Source organism: Neolamprologus brichardi, chromosome 5, assembly GCF_056152115.1.
Source record: "Neolamprologus brichardi isolate AB-2024 chromosome 5, ASM5615211v1, whole genome shotgun sequence".
Taxonomy (NCBI): Eukaryota; Metazoa; Chordata; class Actinopteri; order Cichliformes; family Cichlidae; genus Neolamprologus; species Neolamprologus brichardi.
In genome coordinates, this window is record NC_142108.1 from 16,954,105 (window position 1) to 16,981,921 (window position 27,817).

Below are 27,817 nucleotides of genomic sequence, written 5' to 3' on the forward strand. Positions count from 1 at the left end.
TCCTTTAAAACCCACTCCCACATAGGTTACTGTGTGTGTTTGCTTCGCTGCTCTGCCATGAAGCCAGTGTTTATCACAAAGAGGCTCAAACATGTCCTAAGGTAAAGCCAGACAGCAGCTGAAAAACAAAATGAAACACAAACTAACATAAAATACCTGTCATGTTAAGACTGACAGTTTTACTTATGGGTGTAGCTCATGTTTTATAGATCAAAGACTGCTCACTGACTGCGATCATGAAAAACGAATGTATTTCATTTCATATGTGGAAAAACGGAAAATGTAGCTTTGAAGTGCAACAAAAAACTGTGGAAGAACACGGAGCTTGTTTGAGCAAAGACAAAATACTGATGCAACAAGGCTGACATTAAATATTTATATGAATAGAAATTTACATCTCAGACACTGTGCCACAACATAGTCTGACTGCAGTAAATCAAAAGTTCTCTTATGAGCTGTATTTAAAGCACGGTGTAGAATAACGGTGGGGATAGAGCTACTGCAGGTGGGGTGTGGGTGACCACATGAAAAATGATGCCTTTGTGCCAACCTTTATTTCACTGTAATTCAACCTGGATTATTTTCATTCATTTTTTTGTTTGAAAAGAAAAATGTGTGGGACCTGAGCCATTTGTCAGATTTTGAAGTGGGTCACACCACTAAAGGTTTGAGAACCACTGGTCCAGAGACAGATCTGCAAGGTCCCGCTCATCCCTGAATGATTGCTCTCCCTAGTGTGCATCGGCTGCCACTACAGTACATTTACCTTTGTCTGATAATTACTTTAACACCTTTCTTTATTGTAGTATGAATTGGTGAGCACAAAGAACTCACCTCAGTATATAGGCAAGCCAATAAACAGATACGCCTCCAAAGAGACACTTTAATCTTTGCTAAAATGACAATAACTTCATTTCCTTTTTAAAATTTTTTTTATTCTTATTATTTGCAGGACGTCAGGAGACAAACTGTACATATATATCCAGAGACCTTCGATTGAAAAAGACATTCCAGTGAAGAGAAAAACGTGATGAATCAGTCTGTGAGTGACTGTGCCATTGAGGTCTTAACTGTCCATATATATTACATTGATTACAAGTCTATTTTTTATGTTATATAGTGAAGTTGCTACACTGGATATGCTGAAGTGCTGAGAATGACTAAAACATAGGCTTTATTGTCCAAACATTCAATACTTTAAATACTTCATTGGCACTGTGAAAACGTCAAAGAGGGATACAACTGAGGAAATGCTGACTTGTTGTTACAAAAGTTTAGTGATATATAGAATTTTATAGAAATACAGAAGAAAACCATTTATTGTACTGACCACACAAAACTGTAGAGAATTTTTTTAAAAAAAAGCATCCAGCTTCACTTGGGACATGCCCTTTTTTTTTTTTTCAGAGGCTGCATATAGCAATGGCACAGGTGGAAAATGTTACATTAAGTCTAAAATAGCATATACAAATATGAAAAAAGAAATGAACGCAACGCAGCAATAACCTGCCTTCAGGAGAATGTTTCAGGAGTGAAACCCCGCCCCCAATCCCATGGTGATTGCTTGCTGCTCTCAGAAGTTATGATTGTTCGTGTTTACTGGCGTTTGGCTTTATACGGTCGGGAACGTTTCCTTCTATCGGGCTTCCTCTGTTTGTGCAAGCGGCCAATGCTCACTCCCTGCCGACGACGCACAGATATGTTCTGCTCCACAAGGCTAGCCAACATACCTGCACAGGAATACCAGCAAAAGTTACAAAAATACCAACATGGCACTTGTGTTTTGTTTGTTTGTGTAGAAAAATGTGCACTTCTGATTGAATGGACACACAATTGAGTGCTTCTCATTTTGTTTTCTCATTCCTAAGATTCTTATTCTTAGTAAATACAGAAAAATGACTGACACTTTATATGAAGATATTCATAAATATGGTAGGATTTAACTTGTACACAGTACTAGTGACCACTGAGAATTTATGGAATATAAATGAAATCTCAAGAGTTCCTAAAGGCTGGTTTAGACAGGAAGGGAAAGGGAATGCAAGATAAACTGCGATGGAATATGGCGATCAGCTTTACCTTCTTGGGCCAGCATTGATATAAAGGTGCAGATAAACTCATCATAATTGTGGGTTCTTCTTTGATCATCGATCTGAACACATGGAGGAAAAAAGAGAGAGAGAGATTTTGATTATAATTGAATTTGTTTTTAAAAATGAGTCAAATAAATTATGTTAAATTTCTGTGAAAAAATCTTCAACCACCCCTGATTTTATTAGATTTTGCTAAGAAAATGGTAAAGCAGTGCAGTGTTTTACTGAAGCATGTGCAGAATGCATGGAAATACATTATATAAGGTAAAAACAGTCTGTTGAAAGTCAATATTTGCTATGACCACATAAATTTTTCAACACGGCCTGAACTCTTAGGCAGTTTTCTTGTAATGTCATGTTAAAAAACAAAACAAAACTGAAGCTCATGTCAATTAGAAGCTTTCCAGATGGTAATACATGGTGGATGAAAAGCTAAAAGGTACTTTTAGATATGCTACACACTACTTTTAGCTACAGATGACTGCAGACACTAACTGTTTAACCTTCCTCTTTAGCATTTTTCATAGATTCACCCAAAAGAAATTTGAATTAATGATGTGTTTTTGTGACAGGCTGCTAGTAAAGAAAAGTTGTTTGCTATGTTTACACACAACACTGGATCATCCTTTGAGTTAGATGCCTTTTTATGCTTGAATGATTCATAGGTCAGTGTTAAGTGGCTTAAAAAATGAAAAGCAAAAAGTAACAACAAAAACAAACTCTTGATAATGGTCTGGTAAAAAAAAAAAAAAAAGCCTTCAGAAAGCCACCACTTCAAAAAAAAAAAAAAGAAAAGAAAAGCACAAGCTTTTTTTGGCTTATTTGAAGCAACATATAAACAAGGGGGCAGTCTGAGACTTGTCACAGAACTGTAAACAAAAACCTACTTTGTATTTCTTCCTCTTTTCCACCTCTTCCTTTAGATGCACCTCATAATTGGCAATGTCAGCCTCTACACACTTGAGCAGTGCAAGCAGCTCCTGCAAAAGACAGAAAAATAAGACACTTTGTGTGTTCTGACATGCATGACTGGCAACGTCTCATTAATTGTCAGCACAAGCAAAAAGAAAAGTACTGTGACATAAAAATAAGTTGCGGGGGTTGATAAACATGAGTAATAGTGTACACAGTGGAATAAATCCTGGTGATTTTATGGACTTACTTTGGGTGAATACTTATCCCCAAGAGGCTTGCTGTCTGCAGGAGTTTCCACGGTGTTGAGCTTTTCCTTGCCTGGTTTCACCTCAGCTCCATCTGTGCTCCCCTCTTCCTTCTTCACCTCTGCAGACGGTCCCTCATCTCCTCCTTTCACGCCTTCCTTTCCGTCTGCCTGCTCTTTGTCTTTCAACTTCTCAGGAGTGCTGGGCCGCTTCGTGCCATCAGCAGCCGAATCTGCTGTACAGGTGACACATGTGTTTACTTCATGTCTAAAATTATTTACATACTCGAACTGAAAGGATTACCTGAACAGAGGCTTTTAAACTACTTAATGTGAAGTCAGTAATGACACTGTCTACTCACCAGATGGAGGGAGAGCATAGATGGTTCCATCCTCCTGTAGATGTAGCAGGTCCACACTGACAGAGGGGCCGAGCTCCCGTACGGCACGGTTATGTCTGGAGTCGAGCCTCAGCATCTCATCTTCTCCAAACAGCACGCGAGACAGATGGGAAGCGACCGGACTTGATGGGCGTGTGGCAGCCTGGGAGCGAGCCGGAGAGCGCAAGGGGGAGTTAAAGGCGCTGCCAATCTCAGAGGCTGTATCAGTGCTCTCGTTGCTGGGTGTGGGGGAAGGTTGTGAAGCAGATGTGATGCAAATGCCCCCGGTGCGACCCTCAGTGCGGACAGACAGAGGTGTATTCAGGGCATCTTTTCTTTGAGCCTCCTTTTTTAGTTTCTCAGCCAAAACACTGAGGGCAATCTGGCTTTCCATTCCAGTCGCAACCCGTCCCGTCCTCGAGCGTAGGCTTGCCTTCCGCCTAAACCTAAAAAGAAAGAGTGACATTTACAAACACAGATTAAAAGAGCTTTAGCTTCAGGTCAGATCACAAAAGGAAAAATAAAACAAAATCATCCGCCAGAAACAAATCTCCAATACTTGCCTGCTTGATGTCCCTGCAGAGCCGGTCATCTCTTCCTCCTCGTCATCATAGTCATCTTCATCATCTGAGTAAGGGGGTTGAGGAGGGCCTGGCATCCGAGAGCGTCCGACACCAGCCGCAAGATCTTCCTCCTCCTGTCAACCAGAGTGTTTAATAAAGTGCCACAAAATTAGCCCCACTCCCCCTCTTTTTTCCTTTTTCTAAAGCTACAAGAATGTTTTTAAAGGAAATCTAAGAGAAATGTAAAAAAATGTAAAATAAAATCTGTAAAGTAAGTTAAAAGTTTAAGGGCAGAGCTAGCATGTTTTTAAATAGCAGCAGCTTTTTAAATAAGGCCCAGTGTGCCGGATGCACGACACTTTAGAGAGTGCAGGATGCAGAAAAGCAAGAAAAGAGAGAAAGCTTTACATAATTTGGCATAATATTGTTTCCATAATATTCGCCACTTAACTCTTGACTCTACTGCATAAAACAGCTAAATTGGAACCATTTCTATAATCATCCACATAAACTGCTTCATAATTCACATTTCAAGGGAAAAGGACAATAAACATAAAAAAAAATCCAAGTTACCCTTTACCTTATAACGGCAAAGTGTGTAAACTGTGTGTCACTGTGAGCTCATTGTTTGAAAAAGTTTGCTCTTTTTGTGTCACATATTTGAATAAACTCAACGTCTCTGAGGCTTAAATCAGTGGCCGGACAAAAAAAAACAAAAAATAAAAAACCCAAAACAGTCATTCATTACAATAAAAATATCTAAAATGGCCACATAGATGATGGCTGTTCATTCCTTCTTCTTCTCCTTTCAGTTGCTCCCTTTAGATTTCCCACCAGCAGATCATCTGCCTCCATCTCACCCTATCCAAAGCATCCTCCTCTGTCACACCAACCCTCTACACATCCTCGGTCTCTACGTGAACCTTCTCTGTGGTCTTCCTCTTTTCTGTGCTGAAAAATGAAAATGCTAATTAGCTAAACACTTCTCTGACCCACTTCTTACCTGCATTGGAGACTTGGCATAGTTGTGGTTGTCCAGAAAGGCGGGCAGACGTTGAACAATGGGATTGGTACTAGTGACTTGCTGGGAACCTCCTCCGGTGGGGACTGGTGGTTTGCCCATGACCTTAGTGTTTCCTGACGAGCTAGTGGTGTCCTTGGACTGAACCCCTGAGTCGTCTGTTGTATATTTATGCTTCGGTTTAAAGTTTGAGCCGACTACACATTTTAAAGGAATAAATTAGAATGAAATAGCAGAAAGAGAGCCAACCGCTTTACCTGGAGATGCGTGTTCACCTCCTTGGGATGTAACTGGGTCTGCATCTGCTTCTTTCTTGACTGTGACGCTGCTTTCGTCTGGAGAGGAAGAGCCTTGCTGCTTCTTGTCATGGACAAGCTCGGGCTGGGTGAGCCGGATCATCTGATTGGTGCGACAACATATTTTAATTGCATTCTTGAAAGAAAAAACAAAAACAAAAAAAGTCCATACATTTATTCTATGCGGGCTCTTCTTTTGGAGATCTTCCTCCCATTACAGCGGGAGGCGGGGGGGTAACCAGATTTTTGGGTCTCAATCTGTAGTATTGCACAGTACCTTACGGTATAAGGCAGCTATAGTTTACTGTACACCGAAGCTGTAAAATTAAACTTAAACATTTTAGCCCCATGCATTTATTTTTAAAATTTTCCCTTGGACAATAAAAAAAAACAAACTTGAAGGCTAATATGCTCTCAGTTAATTGGACTTTAGGGATTGTAATTGGCCTGCAATGAAACTCAATTCCTGACCTTCTGTAGACCCTCCAGCACAGTCTGTCGATTTCGTTTTAATATTTCCAGCTTGGACTCGTACTTCATTCTGCGGTCAGGCACCACTGCCATCAGGTTAAAGCGGATATCGTGGTATGGTTCGCTGAAAAAAAAGCAGAGCAGCAGCATGAGAATGAAGCCTTAAGGATGACTGTAAAGCTAAAGCACAGCTACTTGAAGCTAACTGATTTAGGACTCACCCAGCAGTGGCCAGTCCAATCCTCTCCATAATAACACGCCGTGCCTTATCAGTCCATTCCTCCTCCTCACCCCAGGGTCCTGAAATATTGTGGTGGGTTATAGTTAATTTAAACAGCAATTTCCATAAGGTGAGTGCTCAACAACAGCATGGTTCAGTTCAGTTAAAAAAAACCTTCCATACAAAGAAATTAAAGGAGAGTGAATTTGTTTTGTTTGCATGATTACTTCAGAAAAGGCACTGCTTTATTTAAGACGCCAAGAATTCTCGGGCAGTGTTTGTATTTAACATAGACTCTCAAACAACCAATGAGGTTACCCCTGAATTCAGACTCTTTAATGGATTAAAAAAAAAAAAAATAGAATAATGAAAGAAAAAAAGTGTCGAGTCTCACCATGGTCAATGGGATAAGCCTTGAGCCCATCAAGCTCAAAGAGGCGGTCTTTGATGGGCACATAGCTAACAAAGTGGAAGGCTTCCATGGTCCGCACTGCACTGATCCCGTTCTGTTTTTCTGGCAAGTGCCTAGGCTCCGGTCTCCATAGAAACACGGAAAGAGAGCTTGAGAAACTGACGAATGCACAAAGCTTGACATCTCCCACAGTGTGGCAGACCAATCACAGAAGATTTGAAAAGGAATCACTGACTGAAACCAACCTGGCATGGCTGTTATGTGCTCTGGCAAGCTCTGGGGCATTTCCTATTGCATAACCTTTGCTCTGAAATATACATAATTGAGAGTTACACATGACGATACGGAAGAAGCAGTTCACTGTTGACAGAAACGTAAAAATCATGTTTAGGTTACCTTAATGAATACATCCCCCACAGTAACCACAGTAAGCTACTTATATGATTTTTTTTTTGAATGAATGAATAGAAAGGGCCAGTGAGTGAGAGGGACAACTTACTTCTGGACTAAAGCCTTTTGTAAAAGCTTTCATGCGACTAAGGGTGGTGCCAAGCTCAACTCCACTGCAGTTCAGAAGAACACTCAGCAGAGCATGGGTGGCGCATGAATTCGGTATCAGCTAGATAGAAAAGTGACAACAAGCACACATGTAAAATTAGACCACCTTATTCTTTTTTTACTTTATAGTAACATATGAACGTGTAGATGTGGATTTTAAAGGGCTGGAATCAAAATGTATTACAGGGCTTCTTTTGTTTTGGGTCACTTGTGATTGAATCCAGTTTTATAGTTCAGTTTTTCTGTTCTGTGGTTTTGTGTGCATGTTATTTACAGGGTACTCTCTTAACAAAATTACATTTTTTAACAAATGATAAAATCTTTAGTTGATTAACAGCATTTGATCAAAAGAACAAAGATATAAAATATACAGAAAATATTTTAGTTAACTTTTTTTAAAATTAAATACTAAACACAGCGAGCAGGCCTAACATTATGACTCTCTGCCTAGTATAGCGTTGGCTCCCTGACCCCCTGAAAGTGTGCTGTGGTATCTGGCACAGAGATGGCCTCAAACCAAGGTTAGTGGTACATGTCAACGTAACATCCACATGAATGGCAGGACCAAAGGTTTCCCAGCAGAACATTGCTTAACACATTACACTGCGTCTGCTGGCTTGCCTTCTCCCTATCCAGACATCTACGTTACGTAAAAGAAAACATGGTTGGACCAAGCTCCCTTCCTCCATTGCTCTGTTCTGATGCTCTTATGTCCATTGTTGGCACTTTCAGTGATGGGAAAGAGTAAGCATGGCTACCCTGACTATTCTGCGGCTATGCAGGCTTTGTTTTGGAGATGCCCTGACCCAGTCATCTAGCGATCACAATTTGGTTCCTGTAAAACTCACTCAAATCCCTATGCTTGCCTATTTTCCTGCTTCTAACAAATCAACAATGGGGACAAAATGTTCACCTGCTCCCTAATAAATCCCACAAACTAACAGGTGCCATAATGAAAAAATAATCACTGTTCGCATGATCTGTCAGTGGTCATAATGTTATGCCTGATCGGTGTACATCTACAGCTATTATATAAATAATGCAAATAATGCAATTTATGATCCAAACTTTGTTTGAGCACTAAGTTATATCCAGCTTTAATTAGCATTAACAAAAAAGGTTCATTTTTACAAGTTTACAGAAAATGTATGCCATTTGTCCTGGTTTTTGTAACTTAAATGAATAAAAATTAAATGACAAAAATAAAATAATTTTTAGTTATACAGACAAACACACACACACACACACACACACACACAATATACATTAATTTTGCTCACCTGTGAGAAAGAACCAGTCTAGTTAGAGTGTGGGCAAACTTTATAGCTTGACACCTCATACGGAATTTAAAACAAGCCTAACAGCTTTAAATGTTGTAATAATACTACTACGAGAAAAGCACTTACCTGATGAGCAAAAAACATATCATTTACAATTTCCTCATCAATGACTGACGTTTCATCCACCAGTGTATTAACTTTCCTCCTGGATCTACGCTCCTCAATCCACTTGAAGAGGAAGATGAAGCCATAGACTGGGCTGAAAAATATAAATATAAAATACATGAATCCATTTAGACAGTTTGAGTGCTAAACCCAGATTTGCCCCGAATGATCCCCCAAAATCACAGACCTCTGACATTTGCTTTGGAGATCATAGATTTCCTCCACCTGTACCCCCTTGACACCTACGAAATAGAAACACAAGGAAATAGCATGATTTGTTTTAGGAGGACTCCACAGATCTACTGGTATTCACTACAAACCAGCACAGCTACTCACCGAAATCTTCCACCAGCAGAGTGAACAGTCCTGCAATTATAAAGCATTTAAGGTTCAATAACGAAAAATAAAAACAGACAACACATGCCACTTTCACTGCTATCCTCCCTCTCTATATTCAATGTTTCGCCCGTCTTTACTGACATAACCATCTTGCACAACACAAAGCCTATTGGCATCCTACTTGCAAATGTTTTAAACTTGTATTAGTTCATTGAAAAGCTAAATTGTGCCTCTGGCTTCATGTGGGAGCTAACGTTAGCTAGCTACGCGGTCCGTCGAAATTGCTCACCCGGATCGCTCTCGAGCTCTAGCCACCCTTTATTCATATTTGCATCTATGGGCAGCAGACTAATATCTAAGAGGTTCTCCAGTCCATGTCAGAACGTAGGGTGGAAATTTTAGCCGTATCCATTAACAAATCCCCTGTGTAGAGTCCCTAGGTAAACACAATAGAAAGAAGCCTCCTACATAATACGCGAACAAGAAACGACGGTTCGTCGCGAAAAACAGTCCGACTGGCAACTTCCTGAAAGAGCAACGACGAGCGGTCAACCAGGCATGGCGATAACGTCTAACATAACATAACCCATAAAAACTACACACAGAATTGTATAAATATCAGCGAGTTTGATGCTATGATTTAAACCATTAAACCTTCGGTGAAACAACCAGGTCCCTGATTACAATAGTAGCGACTATAAAACCGCGACGTTTGTCCAAAAGCAGCAGAGGACCAAAAATTGGGGGGCATCTTTAATGTGAGTAAAATAAACAGAACTATGGTCACATTAATAAGCTTACTGTAATGCGTAATATCCTAACCCAAAACTGCTAGTAAGAACGGATACCATGACCCCTGGGAAATCCGGCTAGTTAGTCGGAACGCAAGTTAGAGTAGTCTCTACGGGGACGGTATTTATGGTCACACTGGAAAAAATTGGAAATTAGCAACGTTTTATCAGTGCATTTACACAATTACCGTGCTTATTTGATTGAGTAATAGTTATATGCACTAACATACTGGCTTCTTAAACAGCACAGTGTCCGCTTATATAAGGTAAGCTCAAGTTTACGTTTAAATTACGCGTCTTAGTTAGCCGAGTGTGTTAGCTTTGCTCTAATATGAGTTAGCATTAGCTGCTGGGACGTTACACCTACACAGTATTAGATCGCTATCTCGCCTCAACAGAGCAATCGGTTCTGCAAAAAAAGCCGCTGCTCTTCCAGCACAAGTCACAGATGGGTCTCAGCCAGTCCCCCCTCTGCCGCTCATGGGCCGTGGAGGTTACCGCTGACCCTCGGTGGCTGAAAATGCGTTTGTTGTTGTGTAATTAGCTAGCACATTGGTCTGCTGACATAGCCGACAAACAGTAACATTTTCTGTGGATGCAGTAATGCAGCCCAACAATAAGCCGTCTGACGACAGGTGCTTGACGTTAATCTTTTAAAAAAATGCATAAGATCTTGCAGAGGTGGCTGCAAGCTGTCGCCATCCCGGGCTTAGAAGCCTTTTGGAAAGAGGGGGAGGGGTTCGGGGTTTTTCTCTCGTGTGAATGAATACTCGTACTAATTTCATCTATAGACCCGGAAGGTAATAAACAAGAAATACAAAAGCTGAAAACGAAATATATGAGAACTGAACCCAATTTCTGTCCTCCAGACAGACTGTAAACACTAAACTTGTGAAGTTCTCCGCTATCAGACATCAGGTCTGCAGCCTTGACTTCACCTAGTGAACACGTTTTTTTTTTTGTTTATTTTTTATTTTTTGCAGAACTTAATAACAGTAACGGCTTCGTTATCATTGAACATGTGCACAAAACGAAATCAAACCTTTGTTTTTAATGTCCTGAAACGTCTGGGCTGCAGTTCAAACTGAATGTGTCAACAACGGGATGGCTTTTTTTGATGCTCTGGATTTTTTTTTAGTTGATGTTAACTATAAACCTCTTGTAGAGAAGGGAGATGACCCTTTGGAGTGCTTTCCTCTCTACCGCTGTGCAACTAACCACACACAGACACAGTATAATAAAATGTATAAAAGTATAATGCATAATGAAAGGACACAAGTTTTGGGGTGAGGCAAACTTATTGCAGGATTATTTAAAAGAATTCAGATTTCTGTCTTAGAATTTGAAACAGTTGAATGTGTCCTTTTTATGGCCTATTTCTCCTTTAAATAGTGTTTATTGCTCTATCATTGCAAGATTATGAGATGGAGAGAGGAACAAATCCAGGTTAAGTAAAGAGGAACCACAACTCAATGGCAAATAATTTTTTTTTTACACTGTTTTAACAATATTTACTGTAAAACATGTAAAGGTCTCTTTAAAATACATAGCTGCTCTTGGTTTGTAAATCTGTGTCTCAAAGTGCACAGCACTGTGAAAAAGTACTTTCCATCTTTCTGATTTTGTTTTTTTGCCCCATTCTTCTTTGTAGAATTGTTTTAATTTAGCACAGTGGAGGGTTTTTGATCATAAACAGCCTGTTTAAGGTGATCCCAAAGCATATCGGTCTGCTTTAAAATAGTTGTTCACACAGGGCAGGTAGGTTTGGAAAGCTTCCTTCCTTTAATAAAAGCATTTTGAATTTACTTTGGCTAATATATATTTTTTTAGATTATCTGAAACATGTATGCAAAAATCAGGAAGGGGATAAATACTTTTTCACGTCACTGTACATTCCACATGTTCTGGTTCCAACAATGCAGGGGATTTGTTTTTCTTTTTTGCTAACTTATCACCTTTGTTGTAATGTAAAGATTGGATGTGCCGCATTATTGCAGGGCTCCTGATGAAGGTGTGCAGGTAATACTTTGAGAGCCCCGTAAGACACCATGTCTGAAGAGGCAATTTCAGAAAGTGACCTGGAGGCCAGCCTTAACAGTGAAGAGGAGTATTTAGAAAATGAGGAAGAGGAAGACAATGAAGACATGGAGGAAGATGAGGATGAAAATGATGGAGATGATGAAGACGACAGTGTTGGTGTGTGACAAATTAACTTTGTGCTTTTACCTCTTAATATTCAGATTCATTTCCGGCATCAAATTCAGCAGTTTTGTTCTCTTAAGCCAAAGATCTGTAGCAAATATTAACTAGTATTCAACTTCATTACTGTCTGCTCCCTTGTTAGATCGACCTGCGAGTGCCCAGAGCCGGACAGAAACGGGTCAGGATGACAGGGACTCCACCTCAGCTACCTCCGGAGAGCCTTCTTCCGAGCCTCCATCTCAGCCTGCATCCCGCCCATCCTCCAGGGCCCCTTCCAGACCTGCCTCTCGTTCTCCAACAAGCCCAGAGAACTCGAGCAAGAGTGGGCCGCCTTCTAGCAAAACAAAGAAACAGAAAGCCTCTAAACTGAACAAATCCTCAAAGTCTCTGAAAGGCTCCAAACCTTCAAAGCCATCTAAGCCTGCACACATGAGGAAGAATATCAGGTACAATTATGTTTTCTATGATTTCCAGGTATATTTCCTAATAAATCTTTGCTTGTGTGTAACCAGAAAGCTTTCTCTGTGCTTATAGAAAGCTGCTGAAAGAGGATCAGCTAGAGGCTGGAACCAAGGCTGCTCAGCAGGAAGAGATGGAGAGGCGGAAACGTCTAGAGCAGCAGAGAAAGGACTTTCCTACACCAGCTCCAGCTGTCCCAGACTCTCAACTAGGTGACTTTCTAAGACTGAATTGTAAACAGTATTTCAGTTTGGCAGCTTTCATAATACTCAGTTTCTAAGTTTCCCATTCCCTTTCCATCTTTACAGCAGTGGAGACTGCTTCAATTTTAGGAGAAGTGTCTCACTTAGTCCCTGGTCTTCTGGGCAAGCAGGATGTGATCTGTCTGGACAGCAGTGGTGAAGAAGATGAAAAAGCGGAGCCAACGTTGCCCGGACTTCCCATTAGAGATGGTGAGATTGATGATTGTTCTGTGCAGTTGTAATTTCTTATTTCTAAGTTAATTTAGATGATACTAACCCAGTGTTTACTTCACCAATGACTGCACAGATGTAATTGAGCTCAGTTCTGGGGACGAAGACGCCCTGCAGATAAGCAGTGAGTCGGCTGATGAAGATCCTGATGGTGCCCATGGGACAGAGGAGAGCAGTGGAGCACACATCAACGATGATCTGAACCTGCCTGATGTTCAAGGTCGAGTGCTGGTTAATATCAATCACCCTGCAGAGGAGAAAGACATTTTCCTCGCCCCACAGCTGGCCAGGGCTGTCAAACCTCATCAGGTATAGCTGCCATCTCATACAGCTCATATGCTTGCAGAGCATAAATCTTTGGTAACATTAAAAAAAAATCATAGTCCAGCTTGTTTTATTGCTTAACCTTTTCTTTTCTTCATCTCTAAGATCGGGGGAATCCGGTTTCTCTATGATAACCTCATTGAGTCTCTGGAGCGCTATAATACCAGCAGTGGCTTTGGCTGCATCCTTGCTCACAGCATGGGGCTGGGCAAAACATTGCAAGTCATTTCCTTTATTGACATCCTGCTGAGGAACACTGAGGCCCACACTGTGCTTGCTATTGTCCCTGTGAGTAATCGGTGTATACAGGGTTTAAAAAAAAAAAAAAAAAGTAGTTATGTAAGTTGCACATTAATGTTTCCTGAAATAACAGTTATGTTAGGATTAAAGTAACATTCCACATTTTTTGTTTCCTTCATACAAGGTGAACACACTTCAGAACTGGCTAACAGAGTTTAATCTCTGGCTCCCACCTCAAGAAGCCCTCCCCCCTGACACCGACCCCACATTCGTCACTGGCCGCACATTCAAAGTTCACATTCTCAATGATGAGCACAAGTATGTAACTTGGTGATTTGTGTGCACTGTGAAATATTTGAGCTGTTTAATCATGTTGACTATGTGACCTGCAGAACAACGCTGGCCAGGGCCAAGGTTGTGGAGGAGTGGTCTAGAGATGGAGGTGTGTTGCTCATGGGTTATGAAATGTACCGGCTGCTGTCCATGAAGAAGAGCTTTGTGATGGGCAAGAAGAGGAAATCAAAGAAGCCTGCCGGACCAATCATCATTGACCTGGATGAAGAAGACAGACAGCAAGAGCTCATGAAAAGTAAGTACAAGTATAAGGAGCCGTTTGAAACTATACAAACATCTATGTAGATGTTCCTTGTCACTCTAACACTGTTTGAATCGCTGAATTGGACCTTATGACCATGATCTGTTAATTGTACCTGCAGCTATACAAGGAGTCATATTGTACTACTTTATGTTACTTAGCACAAGTTCTCAGGTATCTGTGACTGTACACAGCACCCATACAGTGAGTGAATGTGCCTTTCTACCCATGCTTGTTAACATTAGCTGATAACTTAGCACTCCCTCATCTTATCTAAATAAGTCACTTAAAGCTCAGAAAAAACTTATGGCAGCAGCGATAAAGCTAAAGCCGAGACTTCTAAACAAGCCAGTGACATGCTTCCATCTTTTGTATGCAGTTTACACTTTCATCTGTTTAATTTTCATCCTTTTTCTTCAGGTATTGAGAAGGCCATAGCACGGCCCGGCCCAGACGTAGTGATCTGTGATGAGGGCCATCGCATTAAGAACTACCACGCCAGCACATCCCAAGCCCTAAAGAACATCCGGTCCAGACGCAGGGTAGTTCTGACAGGTTACCCCCTGCAGAACAACCTTATCGAATACTGGTGCATGGTGGACTTTGTCAGACCTGACTTTTTAGGCACACGCCAGGAGTTCAGCAACATGTTTGAGCGTCCAATCCTAAATGGTCAGTGTGTGGACAGCACTCCTCAAGATGTTCGCTTGATGCGCTACCGTAGTCATGTGTTGCATAGCCTGTTGGAGGGCTTTGTCCAGCGGTAAGCTTTCAGTCAGGCTCAGAAATGGAACATTGTGAAAACAAAGCATACTAATATGGAAGTTGCTTACCTCACCACGTTCACGGGAGTGCTTTTTTTTGTTTGCAGACGAGGTCACGATGTGTTGCGAGACCAGCTTCCCACGAAGGAGGAGCATGTGATCCTGGTACGGCTCTCCCCCATTCAGAGGGCACTCTATACAGAGTTTATGAAACGCTTTCGAGAAGCAGGGAACACAGGCTGGCTCGGCCTCAATCCACTCAAAGCTTTCTGTGTTTGCTGCAAGGTAAGACTATAGATTTTTTTTTTTTTTTTTTTTTTTTTTTTTTTTTTTTTTACTAAAACCCCTGTTTACATTGGGGAGCTTTTTTTTCGTTTTTTTTTTTTTTTTCTTTCTTCTTCATCTTATCTGAGTTGCTAAGTCTTGTGTCGTCATCATCATCATCATCTTCTCCATCTAGATCTGGAATCACCCAGACGTCCTCTATGAAGCCCTGCAGAAAGAGAATCAGGCCAACGAGCAGGACCTGGACCTCGATGACATCACTTCAGCTAGCAACCCTCGCTGCCCTGCACCTGGTGCTGGCCTCAAATCCAAAGTAGCAGACTCAAGCAACAGTAAAGTCAACAGCACTCTGCCACCACTCAATTCCTCTCAGGACAGAGCCAATCAAGTCATCACATATGAATGGGTATGTCACGAACATAGAGCTTGGCTTGACATTTTTAGTGTCACTGTTTAACAAACACACAGTTTAAAATATGCCAGCAGCATGCCTAAAGGTTTGTTCTATACTTTAGGCAAAGGACATAATGTCCAACTATCAGACAGGAGTTCTGGAGAACTCTGCCAAGATGGTTTTGCTCTTCCATTTGATTGATGAGAGTGTGAGGAGAAGAGACAAGATTTTGGTCTTTAGGTAAGTCCTCTGCCCCATGCACAGGGCATTAAAGACAAATCCACCAATAAGAAGCTTATAGAAGACACTGACTGCAGTTTGCCTAATTAACCTCATTTCTCTAGGTTTTCTGCATCTTTTCAGGTTACTTTAACAATTACCCCACATTCTGAACTTTCTTGAAAACAAACCAATTACTGGTCATAGCCATAAAAGTAAGCACACTTACTTACAATCTGTTTTTGCTGTATTTCCATTAGCCAAAGCTTGTCCACCTTGACGGTCATTGAAGACTTCTTATCAAAGAGACCCATGCCGCAGGGCATTGCCTCCACTGATGGCCAGAGCCAGAACTGGGTTCGCAACCTCAATTACTACAGTGAGTCATCCAATCTGCGCCCTCTGCAGAAAATGCGCTCTTCAACACTGAAACCTCAAACTTGTGATTGCCTTTATTGATTTGGTGTCCCTGGCTGCAGTTTCTATAGTATTGGATTCCTCCACTCATTATATTCTTTTGTGGAGAAGACAATGTATTCTATAGGAATGTGATGAAAATGTTCCTAAACTGACTATCTCTTCTTCACTTCACAAGTTAAAGTGTGTCCAGGTGTTTCACTGTAAAGAGATGCTATACCCCTGCTTTGTGTGTCTGCAGGACTGGATGGAAGTACATCTGCCTCAGAAAGGGAGCGGCTTATTAATCAGTTTAATGATCCAGAAAACAGCTCAACACGGGTCTTCTTGCTTTCTACCAGGTATAAATCTCTGCATTCGCTTCATTTTTTTTCTCTCTCACCTTTTCTCATTAATTATTTATTTAATATTTATTTGTTATTCCTTTTTTGTGTATTTCAGAGCGGGCTGTTTGGGGGTAAATTTGATTGGAGCAAATCGCGTCGTCGTGTTTGATGCATCGTGGAACCCCTGTCATGATGCCCAGGCTGTGTGTAGGGTTTACCGATATGGTCAGAGAAAGCCCTGCCACATTTACCGCCTCGTCTGTGACTTTACCTTGGAGAAAAAGATCTACGACAGACAAGTCTCCAAACAGGGCATGTCGGGTAAGGGATTTCTTAATCTGAACAAGAGCTGTTAATCGTTACAGTGGACAGGTACTTCACTTGAGCCCTTATAAAAGCTCTGGTCTTGCCCCAGTTACACAGACCTAGAGACCAAGTAGCAACCATATACTGAAATGTGTTCCCTGACTGGTTGGAGTGTGCTTGTTGGTACTTGGTGTGAAATTGATTCCCAATCTAGTGATAGCAACGGGTTACTGGCAGTTGCTACCAAGGCACTGGTTGCAACAAGGTATATGGTGCTGCACCAAAAATTTTCTTGCCATTGCTTTGCTTTGTTGCTTTGTTACTAACATCGACTGGTATTTCTCCAATGCTGAAACTTTGTTTCTGTGTCTTTAAAGACCGTGTGGTTGATGACCTGAATCCAGTGCTTAACTTTACTCGTAAGGAGGTGGAGTCGCTGCTGCACTTCGTTGAGGAGGAGCCTGAAGCTGAGAAAATCCTTCTAGAATCCCTGGCAGTATATGAGCCAGTGATATCTCAAGCTTGTCAGCTTTATCCACGTCTCATCTCCAAGGTACTGTTGCAATAAAGTTGTTACCTATATTCCACAGACTCAAAAGCACCTCCTATTTCAAAGTACAGTAGGAGGTGTAGTTAGTGGAATGTTGTGCTATGATATATTAAAAGATAACTGTCAAATTTTCAGATTTTGCTATTGTTTAAGTAAGAATATTTAAAAAAAAAGAAAAGGAAAAAAAAGCAGTGGTTCTTTTTCTTATAAGCTGACTGTAAGTCCAATAAAAGCTCCCAACAAGAAATAGTTGCCAGCCAGCTCTCCTGCTGAGTTACAGCTGAACCACCGAAGAGCAAAGTCTTAACTGTGCGGTGAATGAGTAAGCAAGAGAAAAATCCGTCCATTTATTTTCTTAACTGCTTTTCCAGTTCAGTGTCATACGGGGTCTGAAACCCTATCCCAGCTGTCATAGGACGAGAGACAAGGTACACCCAGTTTATCGCTGGGCAAACACAAGTTGGGATAGACAACCATTCATGATCACATTCACACTTATGGCCAATTTAGATCACCAGTTGACCTAATAACTCCTGATACTGTGTAAGGAGGCCATTTTTTAAAAACATGGTACTCGGAGAGTCCTTTTTGACTGTCGAGCGTGTGTGGCATGTGAGAGAGCTGCCTCTTCATGAAATGCAGCATCGCTGATATTTGATTCAGTTTCAATTAATTTCAACAGCTACCTTTCCACCATGAGTCTCTGCTGGTGGACCGGAAAGAGTCGAAACTGACCAAAGCAGAGAAGAGAGCTGCTAAGAAGAGCTATGAGGATGAGAAACGAGCCTCTGTACCTTATTCCCGTCCATCATATGCCCCCTATTACCCAACCAGTGATTATCCGCTCACAAACATACCAGCATTTACCCAGCGTGGATGGTGAGTGCAAGTCTACAGTGTTTTGTTTTGCATTCATTGAATGTAATGTAATGACCTCAAAAGAAAATCAGAAACTAAGTATCTGGCATAATATAATTAAAAAATCACTCCAGGTTTGGCAAAGTCTGAAAAAAATGGTAGCTTTGATTTTTTTTTTTTTTTAAATTCTACCTGCGTTTCTCATCTTTTTCTAAGGAATTTCCAAACTACAACTAGAGAGAGTGTGTGTATTCGTGTTTGTGTGTTCATGTTCGAGTTCATCTAATAAGTTCAGCCTTCATATTTGCAGGCGTCCCATGACACGGCCAGATGACAAGCCCGTGGCAAGTGTCAGGCCAATTCAGTCAACACCAATACCCATGATGCCTCGCCAGGTTGGCATGGGCATGGTTGGCTCCGGCTCTTCCGGCAGTCTCCCTGTCAACTTTCTCCAGAAAGCCGGTGTTTACGTGCAGAGGATTGTCACCACAACAGGTTATCATGATGTTTTTAAATGTTTAAATCACAATAAATAAATAAATAGTCAGATATTACATCCGCCATTTGTCTGGATTCACAGATATAGTGATCCCAGGAGCCAACAGCTCAACAGATGTTCAAGCTCGAATCAGCGCAGGAGAGAGCATCCATGTTATCAGAGGATCTAAAGGTTGGTTCAGTGCTGTATTAAGAACTCTGTGCATACAAACAGTCATTTAAACGTCTCTCTTCACTTACTCTTTTCTGCAAAGCAGGTACCTACATCAGAACGAACGATGGACGAATATTTGCCATTCGATCTGGAAAGATCAGTCGACCTGTAGCCGGGGGTTCTGCTGCTTCAAGAGGTAGGGGTTTTCCTCTTTTGAATATATATATATATATTCAGATGTTTTGTCTCATTCATAAGACACAAGTATTTCTTATCTGATTAATCAGTGGAATAATCAGTAGAACACTTGATTTCTAAAATAATCGATAGCTGCAGTCTTACACTTAATCAAATTTAGATATTTCTCTTCTGGTCTGTAATGCTGTTTATCCATCCAAGTTGGGTACATCAGACACAAGGGAACAAGGCCAGAATTGACCTGGCAGGGACTCCAGTCTGGCCCACCTGATGTCATTGGAGCATCTAAAGCAGCGGTCCCCAACCTTTTTTGCGCCACGGACCGGTTTATGCCCGACAATATTTTCACGGACCGACCTTTAAGGTGTTGCGGATAAATACAACAAAATAAAACTAGTACCGGTACCAAAAAAAAGAAGATTTATTCATAACACACATGAAAAGACCAAGGAAAACTGAGTTAACAATAAAAAAGATAACAAAATAATGCTGAAAACCAATAAAAACCCTGAAAACCATACATTTGACACCTGAGCCTCAACTCTCGCGGCCTGGTACCAAACGACTCACGGACCGGTACCGGGGGTTGGGGACCGCTGATCTAAAGGAGGGCATAAATATTGGACTTTCAACAGTATTGTTATATAGCATTTCCTACTGATAAAGACCTCTTTGATTCTTTGAGGACCACAACATTTCATCTTGTTCCATTATATTTAAGAGAAGTTGGACAAACTGGGGAACTGTAGAAAAAAAGGTGAATTTGATTTGAGGGTGAACTGTCCCTTTAATCAGTGATCACGTTTGTGCAATGCACTACATCAAGTTTTTTAACAAGATTTTCAACTTATAACTTTGTCATTTTCTTTTCAGGATTGACCTTTCAAAATTAAATTCCCCAAAGACGGGTTCTCTGTGTAAGACTCCTGACATGTCTGCATTTCTGTCTTCTCTACAGACACCCAGGGTTCGGGGATCCGACCAGTCAGTAATGGCTGTTCTTCCCCTGTGGATCAAAACCAACGTTCCCCTAACGGCGAGCAGCGACCCTCTTCTCCCTTAGGCACGGAGATTCTCAGAGAGCTCAGCCATTACACCTCATCCACAGGCGACGCTGCTGCTGCTGGAGCAGGGAACGATTTGGCGTCGCCGTCAGACATGTCATCTGTGCCGTCGGGAGATGGAAATGCTTCACAAAACTATCAGGCCCGCGATCTCAGTAGGCTCGGTGACGACCTTCTGAGTTCATCTTTAGAGATGCGAGGCACCAAACGCAAGAGTACTGAAAGTCAGGGAAACGCACAAATGGGAGACAAATGTATTTCTGCTGCAGCTCATTTCCCTGCGCTTTCAGGTGGGCTCAGTTTTCCTCCAGTGGGTCTGAACTCTTCATCCCTACTTGGGAACCTTGGTCACATGAGTCACCCACTTCTAATGGCTGGTAGTGGTGGATCATCATTCCTACAAACACCAGGACAAACACTGGCTGACCTACAGACCATATTTCCCTCTGCAGGCACAGACCTACTGAGACAACCTGCCACAGGGAACGGGCACCTTCCCACCCCCTCCTCTTCTTCTCTGTCCACTATTTTCTCCTCTGCCTCTACCACCATTCCTATGTCATCTACATCCTCAGCAACAACTTCTTCCTCCCTACCATCTGGGTCTCTGCCTCGGTACTTGATGAACCCCAACATGGCTGGCCTGCTTTCACCAAGGTTCCCCCTCACCTTCAGTCAGCCATTGCTCTCTGAGCCGAGGTTGTTCTCCACGCCTCTTCTCTCAGGGTCAGGGGGGTTTTCTGCACCCAACTCCAGCTCGGCTACATCCAGCTTCCTGTCCCACTTCAACAATCCCACTTCCAGCCTGTTGGGGGCAGCTCTGACCCAACCAGACAGACATCAAAGTACAGAGAACGGCGGTGACAGTTCAGATGATGATGTTATTGAGGTGACAGGACAGTAAGTCAGGAGTCTCAGAAAGTGCTGGCAAGGCAGTTACACACATACACACCTGTTTAACCTAAAGTGCATTAGAAATGGGAATATTTCAATCTTTTATGCAACTAAATCAACTAAATTCTGTTGTACCCCCCAAAGTTGCGTGCTATTTTCTGAATTTGCTCTCAGAATGCAAATGAAGAGAAAAAAGTGCAACTTGATTAGATTGAAATGCATAAATAATAAAACTTCTCAGGAAGGATTTATGTTAATCCTGAACCTCTTAAATAGAATGAAGTTACCTGCTTTGACGTTATTTGGCAGTGTTTCACTTATGACCGAGCAAACAGTTCCACTGTTCACTCGGTCATAAGTGAAACAAATCTGAATTCCCATTTCTAATGATGTCATTAAATGTCACACATCAGGACGCTCACAAACAGCTCATACCTTATTGACTTTCCAGAGTCAAGAGTTACAAAATCCTCATGCTGACTGTCCCAAGTTGTTGAGCTGGAGCAGCATAGCAGTGGGAACAGACCTTTGTCATACGGGGACCAGCCGAATCTTTCAGGGAGGCAAAACAGCCTCTTTGTGCTACGTTTTAAAGCGAGGCTACGCGTGCAGTTTTCTTTCCTCTGACTTTAAATGAAAGTGATTTGAAACTTTTTTTTCATGGCCAGTTTCTTATTAAAAAGTGTAACAAAACTGGAACGCTACATGCCACAATAATGAGTAACACACAGTAGCTAATGGGTGGAGGGGATTGTGAAAATCCTCAATATATTGAGAGATGATCCTTCAAGGCTCACCTTTAACAACAGGAATTTTAGGCTTTCAAGCATATTTTAGTCTTTAGCAGTTTGATAGATATTGTAGCTCCCCTGTTAAAGGATATGTGTGATACTATAATTGAACATGTTGATACTTTGTAAATAAACAGTCATTATCATTGTTTATATTGCAAGTCAATACTGTGCAGTCTGTAGATTTTGGTCGTAAGGAAATGGTTTATTAACTCGGTGACAGTCATCATGATAAACCCACCCTGAGGATGCTGGGGAAGCAAATTTCTGTTTAACGTTGTATTTTTTTTCCCTTAAAATTAAAATGAATGTACTATCATGCTAGCCTTTGATAACACAGGGGCAGGGACATGGATTTGGACTGTGTTCTTTCATTTTTAGCCTTAAATAGACACAAAGGGGTCTTCAGTCTTAGCATTTATCTTATTTTTTTACAAATCCGTCCTACTGACCTCGACGCAAAACTCAAAATACAAATTTAAGGTAGATTTTGATTGAAAGCCAAAAGGAGCTCAAACCAAGGTTTAATGTTGCTAGCTTATTCGCAGAAGCCTGTCATTTCTCCTCCATTGCAGTTCTTACTGAAGTGTCCCCACCATTTAGTTCATGACTACTCAGTGAGCTTACACTCAACATGTAATCTCAGCTGCAGTAACTGTATTAGGGTTTTTCTTTCTGAGAACAAACGTTACCTGAGCTATAGAAACCATTGCATTCATGCAGCCTGAGAGCATCAAAATGTCGCTAATGTAGCCACCAACCATCAAACTAGATGTAACTACCCTTTCGGTACAACCGCCTGTGACTGTGGCAGAACCGGGTCAGGTGATATGGTGGCCTTACAAAACTGACAGTGCCATAATGTGGTAGCTTTTCACCTCAGTGCAGTGCAGTGTAAGTAGCTTCTGTCAGTAGTGTCAGTCAGTGTAGATATGCAGTGCTTTAGGGAGTTTGGGTCTTCACTGTTCTCCGTAGCCTTGTGTTTCTGTGTTATCATGTCACCTTGAGCTAATTAGTTTTAGGAAAGTCGCTTTCCTATGTTGGTAAACTAGGCTAGATGCAGTGCTTATTAGCCTTTAGAGACACTGGATAACCTGAGACAACAGATCATTCCCTGTTGAGTTACGTTATTCGTATGCGTTTTATTCTGGGGATCTTCTCTCTCCCCTGTTGAGTACTGTTCTTTTTTATTTGCTGCAGGCTTCCTCTGTCAGCTTGGATACTTTTATTTCTCCCCCCTTCAGTTTTTCTTGAACACATCTTGGGAACTTGTGATTTGGTTTGTTTCCAATTTGAAGGTAAAGCTAGCACTTTGTAAAAGGACCATATCCGCTTGTGAGCTGTACAAGGTACAAAATAATGACCCCGTGTCTTTGTTACGTCTTCTCGATCAGTTGGAAATGCTTTACATCTTTTGTTCTTTGGAATATTTCATTCATTTACAAAAAACAAAAAAAACAAAACAATCTTTGGTGTTCACCTGGCAGTCATGTCCCTCATTACACTCTAAATATCTGAAATGTATTTATTTATGATGGGAAATGTTGTTTTTGTAATTACATTTTTTAACTTCTTTTTTTCCGATTTGTCCCATTAATGGCTGATCCAGTAAGATTTTCATACATGCAGCCTAAACCGAAGCAAAATATGACTGTGTTATCAATGTTATTTTAACAATAAAACACTCTTCTATCACAGTGTCAATCATACACAAATACATTTATTTTAAAAGCCATGATGTATCCAAACGTGACAGTACAAATAATCAGAAATGACAGGATCATCAGTAACCTGAGAAGAGGTCAACGTTATTTCAATGTTAGGTCAATATACAGTATATTATGGATAAAAGAAGATCCCATTACATTTTTTTTTTAAATCCTGATGGTTTTTTTTCCTTAAAATTATAAGACAGGACATTGGCCTGGGCAGAGGAAATTCTCTCTTTTGTATCTTTAAATCAGATGGCGCTCAAGTCACATGTCAAGCAAGAGACTAAAGCAGCAGTCAGCAGCTCTAATTACAGCCTGACTGATTTATCGGCTAACCAGTATTATTGTCCAATATTAGGTATTTGCTTATCTATAAATGAATGAAAACTTTAAAAGTTTAAAAGACGGAGAAACATCCTTCAACTATATTGAGAGTGCTGATTTTGCAGAAGGCACCCTGCACCTTCCATGTTTGGAACACCACAAACACCAGTTGATCCGAAGAGAGCATAAACAAGTAAATAAATGGTGTGTGTACATTCATACATGTATATACACACATATCATTCTTTAAAATTCCTTATTGAATAAGTACTAGCTCCAACATTCCACCCTTTGCAAGCATGAGATCTATGTTTGTTGGTTTAAAACTGCAACATTTTCTACTTAACACAAAAACTTTGATCATTAAGTTAAAGCTAACATCAAGTAGCAGAAACTAAACAAACAAGCCAGACAACAGCTTTGGTAGCATCTACTCCAAAATTAGAGGCCAACTGGTGTCAGCTTTTTTAAAGAACAATACAAATGCTGATAGTTGATATAAAAATCTAATATCCAATAAATGTGCCAATATTTTATTTTCTTTCAACATTTAACGTTGATGTGTAGTTATTTATTTACTCGCTTACACTCTTCTCGACACTCAAAATATAAAGGCTGCTTCCTCTGTCTCATCTTTAATTCTCATTTACTGGCTATTACAAATGCTGATAGTATTAAGATCAGCAAATAGCTGATCTTTGTTGATAACCCAAAATCCAAGAAAGACTACATAAGACATGACCTCAGTGTATTGAAAAAGGATTTCATTAATCACACATAGTGCCTTTTCTTCTTCAAAAACAAACAAACAAAATAACATCAGTCAAATAAGTCAAAATCTGTGAGGCTAGCTCATCTTAAGTTCTTTTACATCCTCATCAGGACTGGAACCGTTTTTTAGCCATGTAAGATCTGGAGACTTGGTTCATTATGACCAAGGCACTGAGCACCAGGCAGAGTGCTGACAGGTACCAGGTGTATTCTCTGACAGCTCCAGCGAACCACACAGAGCAGAGGCCCAGGAGCATGCTGGCACTGCCAAGCAGGTAGGTGATGAGTCCAGACGCCGCGTGGTAGCGCTTAAGTTTGGCGAGGGACCAGCCTTTGGCTAGAGAAGGATAACTGAGAGGCATCGCTGCCAAGGACTGCGCAATGACCACACACACTGTCAGCAGGCCCAACAGACCGTGCCACGAGGTGAAGTGGGGTTTACCACTCAGGTGTTTGTTATAAAAGATGGCAGCAAAGCCCAGGACTGCACAAGAAGCACAGAGGCCCTGCAGGAGCCGGTGAACACCACCTTTGGTTTTGTGTGAAAAACTTTTGATAGGAGAGCCCTCAGGTGAGAAGAGGAGTATAGCTTCTGTCATGAAGAAGGAAAACTGGAGGGAAAGGACATTACCTGAGTCGTTGGCAAATTTGATCAATTAAAGAATCTAAGAACATTTTAACTGTTTAAACTTACAGCTAGGGTCATCAAGAAAGGATGCCAAGAAAACCAACCTAAAACAAAACAGGAAATCAAATTAAATGCGATGCAATGACGGGCACTGCTGTAGAAATGTGATTACTTAAGGCACTCACTTGTACCAGGTCGAGAGAGAACTGAGATGAAGACAGTGATGCCAAAGCAGATGAGGTGGGTCAACACAACAGACGCTGTTCTGGTAAAGCCATAAAGCCGAGGCTCTGATTCAGGCTCTTTCTTGTGAACCATGTCTTTAAAATTCACTCAATGGCCACAATGTGACCGACGTGAACTCGCCGTTGGCTGAATCAATGAGAAGCGGAAGTGACGATGGGCCAAAAGTCCTTGCGTTATCTTCTTTTGCTGCTCTACTGTTTTATTTAACAACCCGGCACAAACAAAAGCCTACATTAGTAATTTATTAACATGTCCCTTGTCGTTACGTTAACACACGTCAAGCTTTGGTGTTTTCCCCCAGCGAGGATAAGACTTCCGGTTAGGTTTTTCAAAATAAAGTACGCTGGAGCACATCCGCACAAACGTTCATCCGGAGGCTCTGTAACATGTCAGCTGATTTACCTGAATTTGATAGCCCCACATTGTCAAATAATACAATAAAGATTTTCGTTATTAACATCTGGTCCGACTGTGTCAAATTTGACACGGTTCTTCTACTACTATTATTTCTTCTTCCACTTCTTCTTTTTCTTTTCTTTTAGTTGTTCCCTTTATGGGTCAGAGTCAGATTTATTGTCACATCAGAGATTAACAAAACTAAAAAGTGGGTGAAAAACTTTTTGTTTCAGAACAGATCAGCAGAAACACGGTGAGACACCACATTTTATATATGCTCAAATGCATTATTAAAAGAGCATATGTCTGACATCAAAATAGCAATAAAAATAAAAGTAAATTAGTAGGTCGTAATTTATTCAGCAACCTGACAGCAGCGGGAAAATAGCTCTTTTGCATCCTGGTCATGTGCCTGAGGATGCATTTATAGTGTTTCCACATGATGATGATCCACTGTCGTTGACTTTTCCTTCTCGCAGCTTCATATCAAGCACATGCCCAAACCAGCGCAGCCTTGCTTCACTAACTCAACCTGAGCTGGTCTCACTACCATTTTGTAAGGGTCCCCTTTCATTCTTGCTGCCTGTCCATCTATCACAGATCATCCCTGATGCTCAACTTCATTATCTCTCTTATGCATTATTGTTTTAGAGGGTTGACCCCAGGTATTCACACTCATCCACTTTCACTGCCTCTGCTCCTTGCAGCTGTTACACCTGCTTCCCTCTCTGTCACACACATGCATTCTGTCTCAAAATTCACACGCAGTGCATTTCCCCTAAATATTGACTGAATTAGCCTCTCAAACACATGTATGTTACACAGTCCTGCACATAAACACATTTATCCTTATCCTGAATTAAATCATGTAAGTAAATAAGGTTATACCATACCAGATAGAGCATTAACCTTGGGTGCTGTAAATGATCTATTGATATAGGAGCATCTCCACAAGAGTTTTCATAACAATCGTTTCCTTGGCTTGTCTGATCTGAAAAATACAGACATAACATTTTAGCCCACCAGCCCAAGATCTGAGTTTTGTCTGATTAAACTGTAGTAGTCTGTGCAAAGACTCAGAAATAACTCAAATCCAAATAAAACGGCAATCTTGTTACATGGTAAAGCTTTTATTCTGAAACCGGAATTCCCACAATTCCTTTCATTTTATTCCAACCAGCTTAACCGCCGGCTTCAGTTGGTGGCTGACGTGGACAGAGCATTGTAGTACAACCGCTTCTCAAAAGTGCTTGAATACTTGCACGCGATTGCTGCCAGGCCCTTTAACACGTGGTCAAGGTCCTTGAAAAGGTGTATTTATCTCTAACAAAGTGGTTTTGTAGTTGTCGGTTATTGAGAAAATTCTGCACAATACATTTTGGTGCTATTAGATGCATCCCTCATGCTATTTATTGCACAGTGGATAAGAAGTGTGATCTAAAGTACCTAAAGCATTTCCTCAGTTTATGTTATATGTCAGACTAATGGCACCAGTTCCACACCCAGCACTTACTGGTCAGCTGCCTATTAGTTGTTGTGCTTCAATTACGCTCTAATAAGCTTGTGACTCTGCATGGCTTCCACACTTGCAGAGTCACAAAGAGCACAGAAAACAACAACATTGTCAGTCAGAGTATCTGTCTCCTCTCTCTGTCCTATACAATGCACACCACACAGGGTACTGCATGTCTTCACTGTTGCAGGCTTTAAAAATGAAGCTTCTTAAAAGGTAAGCATAAGCAGTAAAGTTGCTTTTGATTTTAGATGCTCACATTGTTGGTTCTTTAAAGGCAGACCTGGCAGGAATTTAAAGGGTATGATAACAGAATTATTTCCATAGTTAAGAAAGACAATTCACAACATCAAATCAAGTCAAGAACACTGTAGGCATGTCATTGTCAAAGTCTATAATCAAGACACACTTTCATGAATGGAAATACACAAGGCTTACAACAAAAAACAATGGTTACACTCAGAAACA

The 27,817-nt window shown here is 41.0% G+C and overlaps 3 protein-coding genes across 8 annotated transcripts; 1 reads left to right on the forward strand and 2 right to left on the reverse strand.

Annotated features, from left to right (window-relative positions):
- Positions 1-913: 913 nt before the first annotated feature.
- bap1 (BRCA1 associated deubiquitinase 1) lies at positions 914-10,209 on the reverse strand. 3 transcript variants are annotated; one of them, XM_087840794.1, is made up of 17 exons: positions 10,116-10,209; positions 8,955-8,984; positions 8,806-8,860; positions 8,580-8,712; positions 7,115-7,234; positions 6,861-6,922; positions 6,598-6,740; positions 6,205-6,283; positions 5,984-6,107; positions 5,474-5,615; positions 5,199-5,374; positions 4,196-4,329; positions 3,615-4,078; positions 3,256-3,488; positions 2,981-3,073; positions 2,080-2,152; positions 914-1,730 (listed from the first exon to the last, which is right to left on the reverse strand). In XM_087840794.1, the coding sequence occupies exons 4-17, from the start codon at positions 8,595-8,597 to the stop codon at positions 1,597-1,599; spliced, it is 1,995 nt and encodes a 664-aa protein (XP_087696920.1). In that variant the 5' UTR covers positions 8,598-8,712; positions 8,806-8,860; positions 8,955-8,984; positions 10,116-10,209; the 3' UTR covers positions 914-1,596. The 3 variants fall into 3 exon arrangements, with proteins under 3 accessions (XP_087696920.1, XP_035760169.2, XP_006783387.2); XM_035904276.2 differs by lacking the exon at positions 10,116-10,209 and adding an exon at positions 9,247-9,470 and having other exon boundaries at positions 3,256-3,485; XM_006783324.3 differs by lacking the exon at positions 10,116-10,209 and adding an exon at positions 9,247-9,470.
- rad54l2 (RAD54 like 2) lies at positions 9,589-21,622 on the forward strand. Of its 4 annotated transcripts, none has more exons than XM_035904262.2 (22): positions 9,589-9,715; positions 11,746-11,944; positions 12,093-12,396; positions 12,485-12,621; positions 12,718-12,861; positions 12,959-13,191; positions 13,312-13,494; positions 13,631-13,764; positions 13,839-14,035; positions 14,462-14,804; positions 14,913-15,090; positions 15,266-15,496; positions 15,606-15,724; positions 15,964-16,082; positions 16,362-16,461; positions 16,562-16,767; positions 17,130-17,305; positions 17,985-18,181; positions 18,471-18,655; positions 18,741-18,830; positions 18,913-19,008; positions 19,969-21,622. In XM_035904262.2, exons 2-22 carry the CDS (start codon positions 11,797-11,799, stop codon positions 20,976-20,978), a joined length of 4,530 nt encoding a protein of 1,509 aa, XP_035760155.2. In that variant the 5' UTR covers positions 9,589-9,715; positions 11,746-11,796; the 3' UTR covers positions 20,979-21,622. The 4 variants fall into 4 exon arrangements, with proteins under 4 accessions (XP_035760155.2, XP_035760151.2, XP_006783388.2 ...); XM_035904258.2 differs by lacking the exon at positions 9,589-9,715 and adding an exon at positions 9,851-10,014; XM_006783325.3 differs by lacking the exon at positions 9,589-9,715 and adding an exon at positions 9,851-10,014 and having other exon boundaries at positions 18,916-19,008.
- A 1,837-nt stretch (positions 21,623-23,459) lies between these two features.
- On the reverse strand, positions 23,460-25,729 carry cyb561d2 (cytochrome b561 family, member D2). Its single transcript, XM_006783323.3, has 3 exons — positions 25,380-25,729; positions 25,261-25,298; positions 23,460-25,177 (listed from the first exon to the last, which is right to left on the reverse strand). The coding sequence occupies exons 1-3, from the start codon at positions 25,510-25,512 to the stop codon at positions 24,674-24,676; spliced, it is 675 nt and encodes a 224-aa protein (XP_006783386.1). The 5' UTR covers positions 25,513-25,729; the 3' UTR covers positions 23,460-24,673.
- Between the last annotated feature and the right edge of the window lie 2,088 nt (positions 25,730-27,817).